The 20585-nt window shown below is 41.2% G+C and overlaps 1 protein-coding gene and 1 long non-coding RNA gene across 5 annotated transcripts in view; one reads left to right on the top strand and one right to left on the bottom strand.

The window, feature by feature from the left end:
* Positions 1-8043: 8043 nt before the first annotated feature.
* LOC111611839 lies at positions 8044-11285 on the bottom strand. Its single transcript, XR_002754268.1, has 2 exons — positions 10706-11285; positions 8044-9292 (listed from the first exon to the last, which is right to left on the bottom strand). It is a non-coding gene; the product is annotated as an uncharacterized LOC111611839 (long non-coding RNA).
* Positions 11286-11438: 153 nt separating this feature from the next.
* Positions 11439-20585, top strand: part of LOC102225561 (pleckstrin homology domain-containing family A member 7-like) — a 137023-nt gene continuing 127876 nt past the window's right edge. Inside the window, exons 1-3 of one of the 4 annotated variants that reach the window (XM_023350242.1) lie at positions 11439-11685; positions 11829-11905; positions 12047-12104. In XM_023350242.1, coding sequence (XP_023206010.1) covers positions 11603-11685; positions 11829-11905; positions 12047-12104 — 218 coding nt within the window. In that variant the 5' untranslated portion in view covers positions 11439-11602. The remainder of the gene's footprint in view (positions 11686-11828; positions 11906-12046; positions 12105-20585) is intronic. The other 3 variants (XM_023350248.1, XM_023350266.1, XM_023350274.1) reach the window with 3 other exon arrangements.

The following is a 20585-nucleotide window of genomic DNA, read 5'->3' as shown; positions in this document are numbered from 1 at the left end:
TGCTTCGTTCAGGATTTATCATCTCTTGGTATGAAATATTTTTTTTAACCAGTGACAACCTGGAAGACGTAAGAGATGATAACGCAACCATATTATGATGAAACATTTGCCAAATAGGTTGAAGACCGACAGATAAACAAATAGTGAGCGCATCGTCTCTTCAGTCTCCACTAGAGGGAGACAGAGTCGAGCAGAAAAGATTTTATTTTATTTTTTTAGGTTTAGTAAGACCACCTAAAAGGCTTTTTAATTACAAAATTTAGTTGCTGCACGTGTAAAGTCTTTTACAAGCATTTTGTGGTTTTTAAACAGTACAAGCCTTATTTACCGAAGAGTCCTGACAATTTTTTTCTGAGGTTGATTTTTCCCATCTACAGTTTCATTTTGACATGGTTTTCACTTTCTTGTTGAATTGATTCCCATTTATTTTGGCCACGTGAGTTCATTTGAAAGCTGTCGAAAAAACCCTCAAATTATTTACTAGAGAGAGAGAAACAAAGCCTCTCTTCATTTTGTTGTTTGGGTGCTCAAAGTACGACAGAAAATATGAAACCGTAGTAAGCCTCTTTTTAGTCTTATCAAAATTTCACATTTAAAAATGTAAAGCACCTAAAACCCAGGCGTTACTTTGTACATTTACATTATTTTTTTATGTAATTGTCCAGGTTCATTCTGACCTGGACGATTTGTTATTGTTTTAGTTCTATTTGGTTGACATACTTCACTCTGACAAACGACTGGCAAACCAGTACGTCTAACTTTTAAATGAGTAAATGCATTGAAAGATGATATTCTGAGCATCACAAATAGACGCAATACCAAACTGAAAAACAATTATTGGAGTATTTTGTGTGACATAGTGCCTTCTAAAAGTGTTTATGCTCCTTGAATTGTTGAGTACTTTAGATTTTTTGGACATTTCAGGAATTTAGTTTCTTACAGAGACAATGGCACATCATGACACACCGTTTCCACAATATAAATGGCCGCCTTGTGATAAATAACACGATAGTTCCTAATGTTATGATTCAGTCTGTTTCACTACACTTAGAACACAAAAACTCCCTCTGGGATTACTTTTTTTACACTCTCATTTGTCAGAGTTGTGGAGACGAAAATCTTATCGCCGAAAATTGCAAGTCTCTCTTTTTTTCAAGAGAGACTTTGGTTTCTTTTGAGAACAGAGTACAAAGTTCACGCTCCAAAGCTTTCGACTTTCCTGCAGGTGATCACTTAGATTGTCTCTTTCTGAAATCAGGATGCCAGTGCGGGAACGGTGAGCTTCTGTCGGCCTGCGGGCTTGTAGGCAAGCTGCACACGGAGTTCGTTCGGAGGGGAGTCATGCATTATTCACCGAACATTTACATAAAGCGCAACGGGTGAGAACAGTGCCAGAAATGCCTGCGTCTGTGTCGGGTGTCTGTGTCTCAGAACCTCCCTCTGAATTTCTCTACCACGGGAGATTGTTGTTGCCGCTCACTCAGCAGATGTTGATGGATTTGTAGACAAGAGCTCGGATTCTCAAGCACTTTCTCTGAAAACCTTACAACACCATATATAGAGCACATAACACCAGTTTTAAAGTCCCCCCACTGGCTCCCTGTAGCTCAAAGAATAGACTTTAAAATACTGTTGTTAGTTTATAAATCACTGAACGGCTTAGCACCACAATACATTAAAGATCTGCTGTTGTTGTATCAACCTTCCAGACCTCTCAGGTCTTCCGGTTCTGGTTCTGCTCTGCATCCCCAGAACCAAACAAGGAGAAGCAGCTTTCAGCATCTATGCACCACAAATTTGGAACAAACTTACAGAAAACTGTAAAACAGCTGAAACACTGACTTCCTTTAAATCTCAACTAAAAACCCACCTGTTTAGGATTGTATTTGAAATGTAATCAATTACAAATTTATTGATGAAACTTGACTTAATGCTGTGTTTTGATTATTGATTCTATATTGCATTGTGTTTCTGTGTTTGATATGATGTAAAGCACTTTGAAATGCCTTGCTGCTGAAATGTGCTATACAAATAAAATTTTATTGATTGATTGATTGAACACCAATATAGAGAGAGCAAAGGGAGGGGCATTTATAAATGGGCATTTATATGTGGAACAGAAGTTTCTGCTTACCATACCACTAGCTTTAAATTGAGATTTGAAGGAACGGACTTTGAAAAACAAACTCTTAGTTCATCGCCATTTCCTTGTGATTACGAAGTTTTGCCAAAAGTCATTATAGATGATAACGAGCTCTGAGGGGTTTGTTAAAAACAGATTCTACACCAAGATTGATGCATGAAAACGAACACGAAGTGAATAAATAATAATAATAAAAAAAAGCACCAAGTTCTGATCGATTCTAATCTCTTTGCAGTGCTCCTTCTGGCCATTCTCCAATTAACATGGATTGTCTCCGGCAGAATTTCAAGCGGGCCAATCAGTGAACAGAAGCAGACATTGTGGACGAAGACGTTGATTTTCTGCGCTGTTTTGAAATTGTGTTCTGCCGGATCTTTTAACAATGGCAGCGGTGGAACCGAACGAAGCTGTTCCAGCAGCCAGCTCATTTGGTTTGGCACGTCTCTCTTTTCAGGAGACGATGGTAGTCCAGAGTCGTAGGCAATTTCATAAGCTTCATAGAACCAAACTGCCGTATTAAAGCTCAAGGCCAAACGTTAGCCATTGGGTAAAATTTAAAATTTAAGCACACCCCACATAAGGAATCCTTAGTCCTCGATGCGGCTGTCGCAGGTTCGATTCCCGACCTGGTGACCTTTGCTGCCTGTCTTCCCTCTCTCTCTGTTTACCTACTTTCCTGTCTTACTACTAGAGCCAAAAAAAGCCTTAAAATAACAACAAAAAAATCTCAACACAGTCCACCCCCAGGATGAAATCAATTCTCGATAGCCGGACAAAGCAACAGCACAGACTGGCACTAAAGCGCTACATATCAAAAGCAAATGACAATCACCATTTGTCTGTCCAGCAGGGGGCAATGCAACAAATTCAGCTCAATGTCAAGAGGTGCAACACCAAATTTCAGACTCGACAGGTTCAGAGGTCATTCTGAAGGTTCAAGTTGATGACAGAGATGTTCAGAACAGATCAGTGTTGCTGGTTTACAGGAGTTGACTAGAAGACGGTCTCTCTCCTCTAAGCCAATTATGGAAGCAGGACCTGGATGGAGAAGGTTTTTTCTGACAGATGAATCTTTGCCATGTTTGGGTGAATGATGAGGTGTTCTTTGTTTTTAGCAATAACAGTCTGGGACCTACAGTATATCTTTGTACATTTCACATTACATTCCAAAAGATCTAATATCCCCTTTGTGATGCTTCGCTGGTTAAAATCAGAGGTTTTACATCCATTCTCTTTTTCTTTTTTACGTACTCAGTGTTGGTGTTGGTGTTTTGGATGGAAATGAATGGTTCTATCCAAAACAACATGGAAGCTTACACTGCAGCCCTTACATATAAAAATCCACATCAAAGATTTTCATCAACTTTATTCAAATTTGTCCCCACACACTATGAAAATTGTTTGTGTTACTTGACATAAATTTGCATGTGTTTCTCTCCTGGCTGGCAGCAGTGTGTGTGTGTGTGTGTGGGCGTATGTGTGTGTGTGTGTGTGTGTGTGTGTGGGTGCGCGTGTGTGTGTGGAAAGAGGCCCGTAGTGTTTACTGTGGCTAGAAAATCCGCCTCCTGAATCCGGCCTTACGTCTCTTGTTTCCGTGTGTTTGCTTTCTTTGTTTTTCTTGTATCTTTTTTATTTTTTGCCAGCTCCATCGACACACACACACACACACACACACACACACACACACACACACACACACACACGCACACACACACACACACACACACGCACACACACACACACACACACACCCACACACACACACATGCAAATACACAGCAAGCTGCAGAAAGATACTGCTCATCCTGGTGATTCTTGTTTTTCTGCAGCTTGATTCAAACGCATGAGCAGCAGGCGGAAAGAGATAAACACATCAGCTGGCGGCTATCTGCTTTGTGTTTTTAAATTTTTTGTCTTGTTTTGTTGGTTTGGTTGCTCTCTAAGGTGTTGCTTCGCTCCAGATAAATGGGGTGTCATGAAACGATGTTTGCACAACAGAGATGCTCATTTGTGCTATTTGAGATGACCGGAATCTGCAGCGTTGAGGCCAAACAGTAAAGTTCAAAGCTGAGGAATGACCTCTTGTTTTGTTTGGTCAATTTTATTCCCTTTTCATATATTCAAAGTCATTGTTGTCTATCGTGGGTTTTATATTATACACGGCACAAGACTCCACTGATGAAGAGACACACAGCAATGGCTGGAATGTGTGCTACAAAAGTATATGATGAGTGGAAGTTTTGTTTCCTTTGCGTTAGAAAACATCTGCTACGACGCCAGAAGAAGCGTTCACTCAGCCAACAGAGGGAGAAAAAAAAAAACCCCACCAATGTTTGTGCTCCAGCCTGCATTCAGTCTCCATGGCAACCGACTTCTTCACTGGCCAACAGAGCAGTCGCAGCAAGCCTGAGATCAATAGTAGAGGCTGAATTCAGACCTTATTTAGACATTGATTCAATTTTGATTTCATAACCCAGAATTAGATGTAGATGCAGCTGGTAAATTAGGTAATAAACCTTTTCGTCGTTAGGATATTTCTAAAGGGACTCTTTAAATCATTCCACTTCATTAAACAGAACCAGTGTCTAGTGTTGCTTTGATTCTTTCATTCATGTTTTAGAAATCCTCCAATCTCCCATGGCAACAATTCGGTGTGGAAAACACCCCGGTGGACCTGGCGCCGCCTTCAAAGGATGAAGCTCCTCTTCGGAGCTGAAGCTTCCAAGCAGAACTTCTGCATTAAAGAGCAGCCCTGCCCCGCAACTCCCCCACTCGGCTCCTTCAGACTAGCCAGCAGCAATTAGCAAACACCTGGTGGACCTGATCACCTGCTGAGCTCATTATAGGAGCTACTTCTCAAAGCAGTGCTGGTTAAAAGGTTGTTGAAGGGTTAATGGAGGAGCCATGTTGTAGTGACTTCAGGAAGGCAGAGCTTCAGAAAGAGCAGGAGTTTCTTAAAGAGACAGAGGCCCAACTTTGATGTGTTAAATTAGGAAGCAACACTTATTTGAAGTTGATACATCCAGCATTGTTAGAACAACTGAAGTTCACATCGTTACTTGGTTATTCTATAAAATGTCACTATCTGCCTGGAAAACACACAATACTGCCCCGAATACCTTTAGGGGAAGTTTATGTACCACCACTAATATTAATGCTACACTCTGAGTGGTTCTAGGGTATTTGTTTGTGTCGTTCAGCCATGTAGCCATGCAGACTACATGGCTGAACGACACAGTTCCACCCAGATGAACTGATATTCCATTGGCTTAAATCAGCTCTCACTTTTTTTTCCTTTTGGATCTCATGACTTTTGTGTGCATTGATTTTGATAGTCCCCTCCCCGGACAGGATGTGTGCCGGATGCCTGTTCGTGTCGACAACACAAAGCCACGTCCAGGCAGGCCGAGCTGAGCGGCAGGATGAGGTCGGGTCTGTAGGACCGAGAGCTGGGGTGACCCTTCCTTCGTGCGAGGAACGTTTGTGTGAAAACATCAAGCTGTGTGTCGCTAAAAGCGACGTAAGCCTGGCTGTTTGGAGCATCAAATGGCATTTTAACATAAACCGTGGGTGTGTATCTGGTGGATTTGTTTGGAGAGGCTAGAGGTGTGCAGATCGCACCTGTGAACTATTTGCTCTCATGCACACTTGTTGGAGCTGCCGGCATTAGAGTTTAGTTATTCAGAAGTGGCTTCAAAATAATTTCCAAACTATGTGTTCACTCCTTCTTAGAAGGTTTTTGCACTCTGTGCGCAGTTGAACAAATCATTTTTAATGCTGGCAAAGAGAAAATGTCAGCTGCAGTCAATCATGATGACTAATGAGTGGATAACATCCCTGTATTTGGCTCCGTCTCCAGAGGCAGAGGAATCAATCCGCCCCCTCGGAGTGATTCTTAAAACATTGAATACATTTTTTTTTTTTTTTAAATATCTGGGCAGATTTAAAAAGATATCCTGTTTACATTTGTTCACATTTGTAGCAGCAGAGGTGAGCATGTGGGATGGGCCCACGAAATTCTTTCTAGAATGTAGAAAATTGTACATTTTTTCAAAGCGCGTCAGGGACGAGCTCGTTTAAACCAGCAGCGCTTCATATTTCTGTCCACTAGGAGGCAGCACAACAACCATTCAGGCACAGAAATACCCCAGGTCCTACAACCCTTTGATTTAAATCGCGGTTTGTTTGTTTGTTTGTTTGTTGTTGTTTTCTTTTTTTATTATCAATAAGCTTTTCACTGTTGGAAATAAAATACGCAAGAGATCAAATCTGTAGAACGCTGTAAGGAATATTGGTCGTGTTGTTTCCCATTGATCAAACTTGAATATTTTAAATAAATATTAAAATATGCATAAAGTCATTGGTCATATTTTCCACTGAAAACCTCGATGAAAATACACTAAAGAAAAACAATTTTTATTTTGTCATTAATTTCTCACTATAATTTCTGTCCATGTCATATAACGCATAGCCTTTCTGACTGTTGGAAAAAAACAACAACAGCAACAAGAAAAAGCAAAAAGCAAAAACTAAAACACTACAAACCCCCTGAAGACGATAAAACCGAGGTAAGGAGCTGAAAACAACAAAACCAGACCCGGTTTTGACATCAGAGGGTATAACTCTCCCTCCGCCCATCACTCGCATCTTTTGCTTCTCGCGGAGTCATTCGGGCTGTTTACAATATAAAATATTGATCAATGCAACACTGGAATGCAGCTCTCCAGAGCGCGCCGCCAAAAGACAAGAGCCACTGCAAAAGGAATGTCAATGAAGCCTCCCGGTTTCTGCGCCGCACGCTTCAGAAAATGACTGTTATCGCCGAGGAGACTGGAACCTATAACAACAACTCAGGGGATGTACTTAAAAAAAAAAAAAAAAAAAAAAAAAACCCAGGTGTGGCTTTCAAAATAACAGGGCTCGATTGAGAGCGTGACAGGATGTTGTCATAAGCAGGCAGGCAGGCAGGCCACCGCACGCGCCCCATCCTGGATGTGGAGACACTTTGGGAGGGAGATGAGATTCCGGTGAGAGACGAAAACAAACAGCGTCAGTCAGCTGATGGAGGATCGTCTTTATGGTAATCAGCAGACCCGACAGACAGCGGCATGTTTGCTGAAAGTAAACATGATGATATTGCTGGGCGAGGGCACGGCTGTAATGACGGCTTGTCTGTCAAGAGCAGAAGCGATGCTTATGCTGGCAGGGAGAAACGCCGATCATCGACGCTTTAATCGTCACTCATCGTTCCTCGGTGCGGGGACACAAAAAAAACCGCGGTGCCATCACGGAACCGCGATGAAGTCTGATCACGGCATAAGCAAAAATAAATTCCCTTACAAAAGTGAAGTTTTTTTTTTCCACCTGTTATTTATTTGATAATAAATTATAAATGTATAAATAAAATAAACAAAGTAATAATGGCCATTATGGGCAAATGGTTGTTTCCTTAGACCACAAGAGATGTTTCCAAAAATGAAGATCTTTGTTCCTGTGTGCATTTGCAAACTGTAATCTGGCTTTCTTTTTCAGTAGTTACATTTCCACTGACCATATAATTGCGTAATTTGATATTTACAAAAACAAATTAGCTTAATGGATACATGACAAAACAAACAACTTAAAAAAAAGAAAGTTTTGGCCCCAGGATGAGATTGTTGTTTTTTTTTTTTGGCCATATCGAAATTGTTCACAAAACTGCAATGGACACCCTTCTTTCCCCTTAACAAGTCACATGATCAACAACCAGATGTTACTACTTGCGCAAACCACAAAGAAGACAACAGGAAGTAGTTAGAGGCTGATGGCAGCATGTTTTTTTAATGACTTATGTGTGTACATAAACTTATTCATCTGTGATTTTAATCTTATTTAGTGGAAACATCATAATTGCGGACGTGTTTTTTTTTTTTTTTTACATTAATCGAATATAGACAAAGTTTTGCGTACGTTGCTCTTACCAACAACAAGAGTGAGCGTATATGCTCACTCTTGTGAGGATGCTTCAGCAGCATCCTCACAAGAGTTTTGCATTTTGTTCTGTGGTCGGTTGCCACGTTTTGGACCAACACACAGAACCTGTCTCCGTCCTGACATGTTTGGACATTCTCATCTATTCTTACTTACAGTTGTTTAAACAGATGAAAGTGGCACCTTCAAGCATCTGGAAATTGTTCCCAAGGATGAACCACACCTGTGCAGCTCCACAGTTTACTTCCTGATATCCTGGCCGCTTTTCTTTGACTTTCCAAATGTGTCGAACAAAGAGAGCAGTGAACCTTAAAATGCGTCCACAGACGTGCCTCCAGTTCACTCGCGTGCATCAGTTGACCTTATCAGACGTTTCCAACGCCATGAGATCAGAAGCATCATTCAGTTTTTGTGCTCCACAAATCTAGGAGAAACTTCCAGAAAACTGCAGAGATGCTGGAACACTGAAGCTAAATCCCCTCAAAATGTTTAGAACGGCCTTTGATTGATGACAACAACAGGAACATTGATTCATGCTAGTATTCATGCTAATATTTGGTGATGATTGCTTTTGGTGATTTCGATGATGGCATCCGAAAATCTTTGTCGCTTGTCTTTTGTTCTCAACATAATTGGTTATCGTGTTACTTGACGTCATTTGGGCTTTCCATCACGGCTTAAAGAGACAGTGATCATTCTGAATGTAAACTTTTTCTTTGTCAAAACATTAACAGACGTATAACTGACAAATCTCTTGACATATTATTTCTCCCTTTGTGACGTCTAGCAAATAGGAGGATTTTGGTGTTTCTAACCGACCTAATACAAAAGGAAGTTGGTCTGATTTGACTACAAACAGAGTTAAAGATTAAAAAAAAAAAAAAAAAATCAGATCTCTGTTTTTCATTCGGTGTATGTCAACTTCTGGTTGCACCATCACTCGTTTTCTGTTTCCTGTTAGGATGTTTGACCTTGATCACTTGCTCCAGCTCGCAGATCCCATCCAGCCTCCTCCATAATCATGTGCCCAGCAGGTCAGGCCCGGTAGACCTTTAATGGAGTCACACCGGAGGCTTCCTGCCCGGGTGACTGCGCCGCCTCATCTGGCTCCTCTCAACGCGGCCGAGCAGCAGGCCTCCTCTGAGCTCCTCCTGGATCTCCCGAACGTCTCCCGTTGCTCTGCAGAGTAAATCGAAGGACAAATAATTAAGTATAAATGACAGTATGTTTACACACTGACATGTTAAAAGTTTCAAATTCAGTTCATATTCAAATAAACTGATTCATTAATCCAAAAAGGGCAATTACGGTCATAACTAGAACCTTCTGGAAGAAATTTAGACTAAATTCACACAGCAGGCAAATGCGACCCAATTTGTATTTTAGTTTTTTCCCGAATGTGACTCGTATAGGGACAAATGTCCAGGACTTTTTCCACTGCAGTCTGAGCGACCCGATCCCGATCTTTTTGCCCCCCTCAGCCCTTTTTCAAACAAAAGACGTTCATAAGACTTATTTTGAAAGTTCATAGTGGTCGTAGGAGCAGATTAAGAATGAACGTATTTGTGAATGGGTATTTTGCCACATGGGTCATGTGCGATCTATTTGACAGGAACCTTTGTTGGTGAAGACAGGTGTTCCACCCGAAAGGGGGAAACGGTCTTTAGACCGCTGAACGCTAGGAACTGTCAACAGGTGTTTTTGATGGATGAATCGTTGTAAAAGATTCATTTCTGGCATCAATAAATGGATGACCTGCACAACGATCAAAGACGGCTCTGACTTTAATTCAGCTGACAAGGTAATCAGCCCGTCAGCTTTAACCCGGGCATGCCCCCTCGGTGGCTTAAAGCATCGGCTTGCCCTCAGTGGTTATCAATTAATATATTTTTGAACCTTTTCCTTATGCTAATGCACTATTTTTTACCCTTAATTGTAGATCACACATATGAAAAAGAGGAGCTTTTGTTTTAAAAGTGTTTGGTAAGATTCATTTTAAGGGGCAGAAGTTGTATCAAAGTGGTTTTGTTCCAGCCTTAGCGCTAAGCCCAGTCCTACAATCATCGCCAGTGTGTGGAAATATACACATCTTTGGGGCTTTTCATTCACAGCGGATCGATTTGGACGTTTGTTTACTTCCCAGTTTCAGCATGTGAGCGCATCCACCGTTTGGCAAAAACCGGGAGAGATAAATACTTCATGTAGAAGGCCGTGCTCTTTAAAAAATATGAAGCTATTTTATGTTTACATTAATATTTAGGGCTCAGGAAGAGCTGGAAACGTGAACAGGAAGTGGATGAAGAAAACATCCATGATATCGGACTTTGCATCGCTTTAGGACTTTATGCACAGGAGACTCAGAAAGCCGCCAAATTGTGGAGCATTATAACCATGTTTTTCTTGAGGTACAAACAGGAGGCGTTACAGTTTGAGCTGTTAGAGAATGAACTTTTTTTTTTTTAATAAAAACGATACTGTGGTTTTATACAGCAGAGATTTTCTCAGAATGAACATTCTGCTTGTAGCTGAGGGGAAACTTCCTTCCTTTTCCTCTGCAGTCGTTTTGTGGCATTAAAACGTTTTTGCACTTACAACATCTCTCTCTCTCTCTTGCAGAAATCTCGAGGACTAATTGATGCTGGCTAGTCTGAAGGAGCTGAGTGGGGGAGTCGTGAAGGAGGGCTGCTCTGTGAGGATGGAAGCTTAGAAGCTTCAGTTCCAAGGAGGAGCTTTGTTCTCGAAGGCGGGGCTAGGTCCACCCAGGCGTTTCCATCAGCTGAATGGTTGCCACTGGAGATTAAAGTATTTCTTAAACATGCTTGAAAGAGAAAAGGCAAACACTCCGGGAGTGTTTTTAGATGAGGGAATAACATGATAACACAATGTAAGTTCAGAAAAATCGATTTTACATAATACTGCCCCTTTAAATCTTCAAATGGAAAACTGAGTAAGCAGCTGACCAAGCTAGCTACCTGATTCCAAAATTTAGTGACTGCTATGAGCTTATTATACTGCCAGTATAATTATCATGGATAATGTAGTGAGAATTATATATTATATATATATAAATATATATAGCTATCTTGTCAGTTTCCCAGTATATATATATATATATATATATATATATATTCTGTCTAAAGTGTATTGCATCTATCTGGCTGTAAAAAAGAAAGAAAGAAAATATTGGCCAATTGAAACAGAAAAATATCAGCAACCTAAACAGAAGTTAATCTCCTTTAATAACAATAGTTGTTATTACACGCAGCGGTGTGGTGAAAGCTGCCTTATTCCTATTCAGATACATTGCATAAACCTGTTGTGTGTCCAGTAGACACGGCCGGAGTCTCTGAGCATGTTCAGGCTTCGATTGTCGGATGTACGGAAGTGAGATGAGTCCCTGAAGGCAGCGCCAGCTCCACCAGTGATCATTGAGCTCCCGAGAGACTCCATGGAGAGGGACTGAGATGAAATAGGACTTGCGGACGGATCATGGCGGCGCCTCTCGGACGGGACACCTTACCCGAACACTGGTCCTACGGTGTCTGCAGGGACGGACGGGTTTTCTTCATCAAGTAAGTGTCGGCGCGAGGAATTTCCGCCGCCGACGGTCCCGGTTCGACGAGAGTTGCCGGGGTGTATCTTCCCCGCCGGCCCCCCTCCCCCTGCTCCGGCGGTGTAACAGGTGTTTTTCTCTGCTCTCTGCCCCGCGCTGCAGCGATGAGACGCGGAACACCACCTGGCTCCATCCCCGCTCCGGTGAACCTGTAAACTCCGGACACATGATCCGCTCAGGTAGCTTAGCTTAGCCGGCTGGGCAAAAAATACTTTCACCTGTTACCTTTATGACCGCACTGTTTACTTTTCTGCTGCTCACGTAAGTGTCAAACTTTCAACTGCAAGTCTGTTTTTTGTTTTGTTTTTTCATTTCTTCAGACTTGCCACCGGGATGGGAGGAAGGCTTCACGGACGAAGGAGCCAGTTACTTCATAAAGTAAGGACCCTAAATCCACTGCTGCTGCTTTCCTCCTTGCTCTATTCAGCTGTGCTTTGAAGTGACGGTGCAGCTGAACATGGCTGCTGCCTCTAAATGCCGCTCCGAGCAGAGGGAATGACCGCAGAGCCAGTGCGGGTCAGAAAGAGGTGTGTCTGGGTCCAACCTGCCGCGCACCGTCTACTGACCGTCTGCAGGAAATGCTGAGCAGGTCTGTTTACGCGCTGCTGTCTGGATGCTGGAGGGTAACGAAGAGTTTCTCACGGTTATTTTTGTCGAGGATTGTTGAACATTTACACTCCATGGAGACGTCCTGTTTGTGAGCTTGTGAGTGAACCTATAGAGGAAAGGCTATTTAATTGATAGGTTAATGGTCAAATCTGTGTGTTATATTGTGCTGCTTGGTGGAACTGTTGCTTCCCGCTTTGACTCTCGACCTGGGCTTCATAAAGTCTTCATACGTGTGCTGGTTCTCTTCAGGTACTCCGGCTTCCTCCCACAGTCCAAAAGCATGACTGTTAAATTGGTTACTCAGAAGTTGCCCAAAGGTGTGGGTGAGTGCGTGCATAGCTGGCTGTTGGGTGTTGTGATAGAGTGGGGGCTTGTCCAGGGTGTACCAGACCTCTGAAACCAGGTATGAAGACAAGCTTTGTCCCCAGTGCAGCCCTGCACATGATCAGTTTAAAAAAAAATAAAAATATTGACTTAATATATTAACATTTACCTGTTTAATTGATTCAGTTTAGTCTCGCTGTAAAAAGTGGAACTAAATTACGATTCCCTAGCGGCACATTAAACAGGACATATGGAATTTTATAAAATATGTCATGATTATTTTATTCTAAAAAGACTTAAATAAAATACAAATTTATATGGAACAGCCAACAATGTATTTTACATTGAAGCATCAGTTCTTCAAGTCCATTGTCCTTGCAGCAGCCAGACAGAAGCTGAATTTAAATCTGGATGTACGAGTTTTTGAGGACTTGAGACTCCTCCCTGAGGGCAGCAAAGTGAAGAGAAAGTGTCCTGGGCGTGACAAGTGTTGTCATTATGTAGCTGCACGCCGCAGGCACCGCGTCCTGTACATGTTTAGCAGTATGTCTGGTTCTAATGATTTTCTGTGGTACTTTGATGACCTCTGTTGGGTCATCTTGTCAGCTGTCAGACGGAAACTGCTGCTACGACGACTCCAGTCTTTCAGGATCTTATGGAAATAATCTCATTGTTGATTGTACTTTTTTTTTTTTTTTTTGCCAGGTTAGTGATGTTTGGAGTCCATTTTCCAGAAATTTTGAGGGCAGTTTTTTTTTTTCACGGAATCACTACTGACCTGTTGGGGAGCATGGTATTTATTTTGTCTCATGAAGACCATGATCATACCCTTGGTTTTGGAGATGCTAAGCTCCCGGTTATTTGTAGAGGATCCTCACTACATCAGCAAGAGTGACAGGCAGTGCTTTTTTTGTTTTTAGTTTCAATAAACTGAAGCTGTTTGTTTTTTCCATGCTAGAATAGTTTCCAAGCAGCTCAAATTAATCTGTCTTACAAGGGAGTATTCTTCTTTTTTAGCCTGCTGACCAGGAACAAACAGCAACAGGTTGGGGAGGGGCAGCTCTGCTTCACTTTGTGCTGCATACAAGCCACAGAAAACTATCTTCACTCTGGCATTGCCTGAAATGGACGTTAAAGCATAGGAACAGTGTAACTTCTCAAGAGAGATGCGCATTTATGTAAAGTGGAGAAATGTTTTCCATAGCTCGAATATTTGATTGTTTAGCATTTGTACTTGAAGCTTTGGGCTTTAAGTGGGCCACCTGGGATTTCACTATAGCCTTCTGATGAAAAATAATTCAAGCAAACTTCAGACTTCGACAAGATTCAATAAGAATAAGAAGGAAGAAACTTTTTTTTTTTTTTTTTAGATAAAAAAGTGACATTTTCCATCCATGCTCTGTTTAATTCAGGATAAACATTTAGAAAACACACAGAAGAAGGAAACAGATAAAAGTTAAAAGGTAGGTCAAATGATTCAGTTTTCCTACCGTCTCTGTTTTTCTCTCAGAACGCGACAAAATGAACAATTTGTATATTTTTAAATAATTGAATGAAACAAAATAACATGATTAGCTCTTGGACACCAACTTTCTCTGACCTTTTTCTAATCTTGGGCACCGCACGGAGTTCAGCTACTGCTCTGCTTTTGCTGGAATACTTTGTTACAAAGTCCTCAGCTAGCATGCTAGCATTCGTAGCATGTAGCATGCGTATCTGATTTGTGCTGAAAAGTCTCCAGAGCTGGCTTGCCCCAACAGTTCCCTCACGCCTGCCGCTTTCGCAATTCACAGAGGAAGTTTCTAGTTTCTCGGGAGAGGGACTTTCTCTTTCAGAGTCGAAGCGTATTTAAATCAGTCCCACGTTGTGATTTGCCACATTTTTTTTGATGGGCGGATTACTGCTGATTGCAGCATGTCTCCTGTTTTGCATTTGGTGCCGCTGCTCTCTGCATTGTTGCTGATTGACTTGGAATCCCAGAGGACGATCTTATCACACTTTTACATTCTGAATATGACGCGATAGCGGCTCATTTATCATGTCCCAGTTAAAACAGCCTCTTTTTTTTTTTCTAAAAAAGGATGTTTGTGTAAGATGTATGATTTATTTATCACATGAGAGCCTAGTGCAGCTTAGAGTCTTAGCTTGTTTGTTCAACTTCAACAAGTGTTTTGCAGTGTTCATTTCTGAGCTCACAGTTGTGATGGCGTGAAGTTAAGAAGCTCCTGCTCTCTCTGACACTGCGCCTTCAGGAAGTCATCACAACATGGCTCCTCTATTAACGTTTTTACCAGCGTTTCACTGAGAAGGAGTTCCTATAATGAGCTCAGCAGATGTGCAGTTACACCAATTAGTGTTTGCTAATTGCTACTAGCTAGTCTTAAGGAGCTGAGTGGTAGATGGCTGCTCTGTGAGGTGGAAGCGTGGAAACTACAGCTCACAGGAAGAGCTCTGTCCTCGAAGGTGGGGTTAGGTTCACCCAGGTGTTTTGCACAGCTGATGGGTTGCCATGGAGATTGAAGGATACGGCAAACGTTCATGAAGGAATTAAAGCAACACTCCAGGTCTGTTTTTGATGACGGAATAACATAATAACAAGACGTAAAGCTCAAAAAAGTTGATTTTACATAATAAAATTAAAAAGGATTGTCTCTATCAAGGTTTGAAAGAGGCAAAAGCAAATGAGGTGGATTAGAAGTGCTTGCCAACAACTGATGGTGTCATCCAGAACACTTTGCTGCAGAATATGGTGTCTGAAGCCTGGATATTAAGCTGCTAGCATGTCATGACAGTCTACAGACTGTGGTAGCAGCAGCGGACTTCAGTGAGATTCCTTTGCAAGAGTGACTGTTACCGGAGATCCTTCCCGCCCGCAGCTTCACCATCCATAACGAATTTACTTTGATGATATGAGTCACAACATTTAATTTCCCTTTAGGATAAAGTATTTTTGGATGGAATCGAATCGACTGCGGCAAGCGAACAAGAAGCAGCCTTGTGCTGCCGAGGCTGCAGCTGTTGGTTTTAAACAAAGCTCAGATGTCCTCGGAAAAACAATATAAAGCAAACTATTAAGGAACTTCACGTTTCCTGGCTTCCCCCCGACCTCCACCTGTACAGAGAGACCTGTCCTGCACAGAACGGGGGACTTTTATTTCCTCATCTTCTCCACCGGGCTGCCCACACATTTAACTGGCTGACAGACGGTATTTCTCAAGCCAAAGTAACAAAGGGAAGTGATCTCGTCTTTGAAATCCAATATCCTTTTTCACTTCAAACAGAGACTGTTTATGTAGAGAGCCACGGTTGTGTAACAGCCCTTCAGGGGTCCACCGCTGGAGCCTCTTCTATGCGAAAAATGTTTTTCGGCTTCTTATTACTCCACAAAAGAATAACATACTCACCACCTCACTCTTTTTGGCTTAGTGCTGTTTCCAGTGGGTTTTAACTGTCCTCAGAGCCTGTTATTACAATGGGAGCATGTGATTTATGCTATAAGTTAGCATAAATCAACAGTCTGTAAATGTTTGTAAGTCCTGCAAAGTCCATTTCCAACTAGGTTCCTCATTGCGCCATGCAAGGACAAATACTGACTCTGACAATCGTTCATAACTGGAACCTGGGCGATATGGACTTAAAGTTTTATCACAATATTTTGCGATACCACTGTGATAAAACAATAAAAGTGACGATAAGAACTGTTTTCTACCTCCTTTTGGGTAACAGTATGACTGTGTGTCGCAGCAATTAGAGTCCCACAAACACAAATAATGTTGAAAATAATTCCCATTTCTAATTGCGCATCTTTACGACACCGGTCACATAAAGAAGTGAGTAACAGAAAGTCACATTTATCGTCATACATAGGCGAAAATATTGCAAAATTCCTTGCAAATATTTCCAAATTAGCGCCACGAAATCTTTGATTTTTATTGCAAAAAAATGCAAAAGCAATTGCGTAATCCTAGAGGGATTGTTCAATACCGGTTCATTTGAAGAAGAACTCATCAAATGAAGAAGAACTCATCAAACGCCAATCAAATTTTAACAGTTTGTTAATGGGATTGTACAAATATATTCCGGCACAGCTGACCCTTTGAGAGCATTCATGACCTTGACACGGCCCAAAATGAAGATGAGTTTGACAACAACATTCTGTTGTTTGCCTGGGCTTGCTCTGATGAAGCCCTCCTCTGTTTTCCTTGAGGCCCAGTTTCTGCGAGTTTCTGGCTTCCAACCCTAACAGGTCGTTTTCCTTCAAACATGCTTCAAACGATGCGTGTTTGCCTTAAAATAAGACCTGCGCGCGTACACACCGAACATATGTGTGGTTCTCTTTCCCCTTCATGGGGCTAGTAGTGGGTCAAACTGGCCCGAACTCTCCGGTGACTCGCAGAGGGGTGCTGCTGTTGTGAGGAGGTGGAGAGATCAAGTCTGGGGATAAACCTTCAGCAGGAATGTCTGCACTGAGTTTAGCTCTACTGAAGGGGACTGAAAGAAGGCATGAGGTTGGGGGGGGGATTTCATTATTTACACACACCCACACACGCACACACACACACACAACGAAACAGAAGAGGGATGGAGCAGGTTTGATGTCAGAGATTCCTGCAGCTAGCCTAGGACAGCTGGTGCAGTCCTACAAACCTCATTATCCTCTGCTTCAGCTAATCTGCAGAGGAGTGATAAAACAGTAACACGGTGATTCCACTACTCGGCCCGCGACTCTGCTTAAGGCACTTACTGGCTAACGCTGCTGACCAGATGAGCCTGCATCGCGCTGAGTTAAAAATAAAAACAGATAATCAAGAGAAAACGACAGGTTCCAGGGATGCATTTGCTGCTGTAATTTTGTGCAAAATTTAGTAGGTTAACAGGGAGAAACAAATGTTCATATGCAAGAGGGTTACAGCTATTGATTATTTTAGTAATCGATTATTCTGACGATTAATCGGATCAAAAAAATTGGTACATTCTCCAGGTTTTCCATTTAACCACGCAAGTCTTTTTTGTAAAATGTTTGAAATGCTTTAAAAGATGCAAATAAACACCTGATCCAACTCCTCCTTTTAAATGTGAAAATAAAAACATTTGTTGCCTAAAATGCAGTAACATAAGTCTATGCATAAGTCTAAAGAACTTGAGGAGTTTTGTCTGAAACACTTTCTAATGCAAAATGTAAATATATTTTTTTATAGCTTTGGCTTAATCGCTGCTCTGAATATGTTTCAGGAAATTACCTTTTTGAGTCTTAGTTTTTCTGTTAACGATTAATGGGTTACTTAATTATTTGACTATTATTTCAATACTCAATTAATCACGATTAATCTGATTAATTGTTTTGCCCCAACATACAGACATTGTGAGAAAACCATAATGCACTGAGTATCTGTTATGTAAAAGGAGGAATGACTACAGTAACTACAGCTCATAAAATAAAACAACATTTACGACTGAATTTTAGAAGGTTTATTATACTTGTTTAATAAAGTAATATAGTAGCAGGAATAGGATAGTTGGAGATTCTCACGGTGTGATAACCTGAAATAAAATGTACCACGATATGATAGTGGCATTAGAAAGATTTAAAACAGAAGTGTAGACAGTTAGAGGTAGTTTTCAGTGATCTACTGAACAGAAAGTGTTTGCTGTGACGGACTCCTGGGTGCTCACATCAAGCAGTAGACCTGAGAAAGACCAGGCTTGTCTTGTCTGTATCTGTTCTGCTGTCGGTCCCAATGATTTCCCATCCTTTGGATTAGGAGAAAGTCCTGCTCAACAAAGAGCTACAGTACATATTGAGTCTTAATAAATAAAACATACCAACGCTGCTTATGTCTGGACTGTTTGTTTTCTGCAGTTTTTTAGTTTTCTCTGCTGTCGTCTATCCGGTGAACTCTGCTCCATTCATCTTCCTATCGGTTTGTCTGAAGGTTACTTCTCTATAGTCTTTCACATAGCAAATTCCTCTAATTCTGCTCTCTGGATGAACTCGGCACGTTCTAAACAGACTCGCGCATTTGACAATAAGTCATACTTTATCCTAGCATCAATATGAGATGACCACCTGGGCCGTCTCTATGGCAACCCAGCAGAAAAAAAATGATTCCTAAACAGTAGGAATGGACCAATCAGATTTTTTTCACTTCTAATACAACACTGATATCTGAGGTTTGGTATCTGCCGATACCGATACAGAAAAACAGTGTTGAATCCTTTTTAACGCAGACATGAGTCTACTGAATTATGAATTTGTTTGAACAGTATAAACAGTATAAAAGAAAAAGAAAGAAAAGAAAAAGAAAAGTACAAGAGAGCACCGGGCATTTGACATAACATGAACGACAAAATGAGACCAGATAATGAATTTACTAATAATAATTGAAGATTTTGAAGTTGCCTAGTCAAAGTCTGGACTTAACTCTCAATCAGAAGTTTGAAAATCCATCCAGTGTGGCTGAAATAAACAATTCTGCAGAGAAGAGCGGGCCACAGTTCCTCCGTTTGTATCGATTTGTGACACATAACAGCATTCAGTGCGTTCTTAAAATCACAGCTCATGCAGTTTGAACTCCAGAGAGGTTGGCACAGCATGTGAAGACAGACTCATCACTGTCTGAGCTCATTTTGATGCTGCCAGCTTCATTATTATCATCATTAGCCAACCAACAAATGAATTGATGTTTCATAAATATTAATTTCTGCGCTCCTTGGAACCATTTCTTTTCTTTCTTTTTTTTGCCACTGCGTGTGTCGCAATTAACATATAATTGTGGAATTAAAGGTATTTTTGAAATCCGTGACCAAATCCAAATCTGTGGCTGTCATTTATAATGAATAATTATCCGTTATTCAACCTAAGACTTATATGACATTTATTTGATCATTTTTGCCACAAGTAGAGTACTGTATATCTTTTATGTCAAAAACATGAAAAAACTTTGGATTTTTGACACATTTGAAAAACATGCATCATCCTACAGTAAATTCTGCATATTAATAATAATAATAAAAAAGGTTTCTATACTGTATAAACACCGTAAATGAACGGTTTGTTTGACCTTTTCAGGACGACAGCTTTGGCTAGGACCTCCGGCTGCGGTTGCGCTGAGTCTCCCAGATAAATGTTCATGCACCTAATTAGGCTGGTATTGATGGGCGGTCACTTGTTTGAGGCAAATGGATTAGACTGCAAAAATGTAGGTAGAGACTGCAGAACACAAAGAAGCTGAAGATGTTGTGTAGCTCTGAAATTCAGCGTAAAAATCCACGTATTTCCAGCAGTAAAATCAACAGAAACCAGCAACTGTAGACTGTGTTCCAAATTATTATGCAAATTGGATTTAAGTGTCATAAAGATTACATTTTTTGTTGTGCTATTAAATTTATAGATGGTATTGTGTGTCAGGGCTCTTTGAATCACTATAATTAATTTCAGAGAGCTGGTTGATTAGTTTGTCTGGTGAGCTCAATTAAAGGAAATCTACAGGTGGTGGAGTCATGCTTTGGGCTGAAATCATGGGGAGAGAGAGAGAGAGAGAGAGAGCTGGTCGGCCCCTTCAGAGTCCATGAAGGTGAAAATGACCTCAACAAAGTATATGGACTTTCTGACTGATCACTTTCTTTCATGGTTCAAAAAGAAGAGCCGGACCTTCAGTAGCAAAATCATCTTCATCATGACAATGCACCATCTCATCCTGCAAGGAATACCACTGTATTGTTGGCTGCTATGGGCATGAAAAGGGAGAAACTCGTGGTGTGGTCACCATCCTCCTCTGACCTCTGACCTCAAACCTATTGAGAACCTTTGGAGTTTCCTCAAGCAGAAGATCTGAGGGTGGAATGCAGTTCATATCAAAACAGCTCTGGGAAGGTTTTCTGACATGCTGCAAAGAAACTCAAGCAGAAACTCCTGAATTTCTTTAC

The sequence above is a fragment of the Xiphophorus maculatus genome, chromosome 2, assembly GCF_002775205.1.
Source record: "Xiphophorus maculatus strain JP 163 A chromosome 2, X_maculatus-5.0-male, whole genome shotgun sequence".
NCBI classification, from domain to species: Eukaryota; Metazoa; Chordata; class Actinopteri; order Cyprinodontiformes; family Poeciliidae; genus Xiphophorus; species Xiphophorus maculatus.
This window is presented reverse-complemented; position numbering and strand designations above follow the sequence as displayed.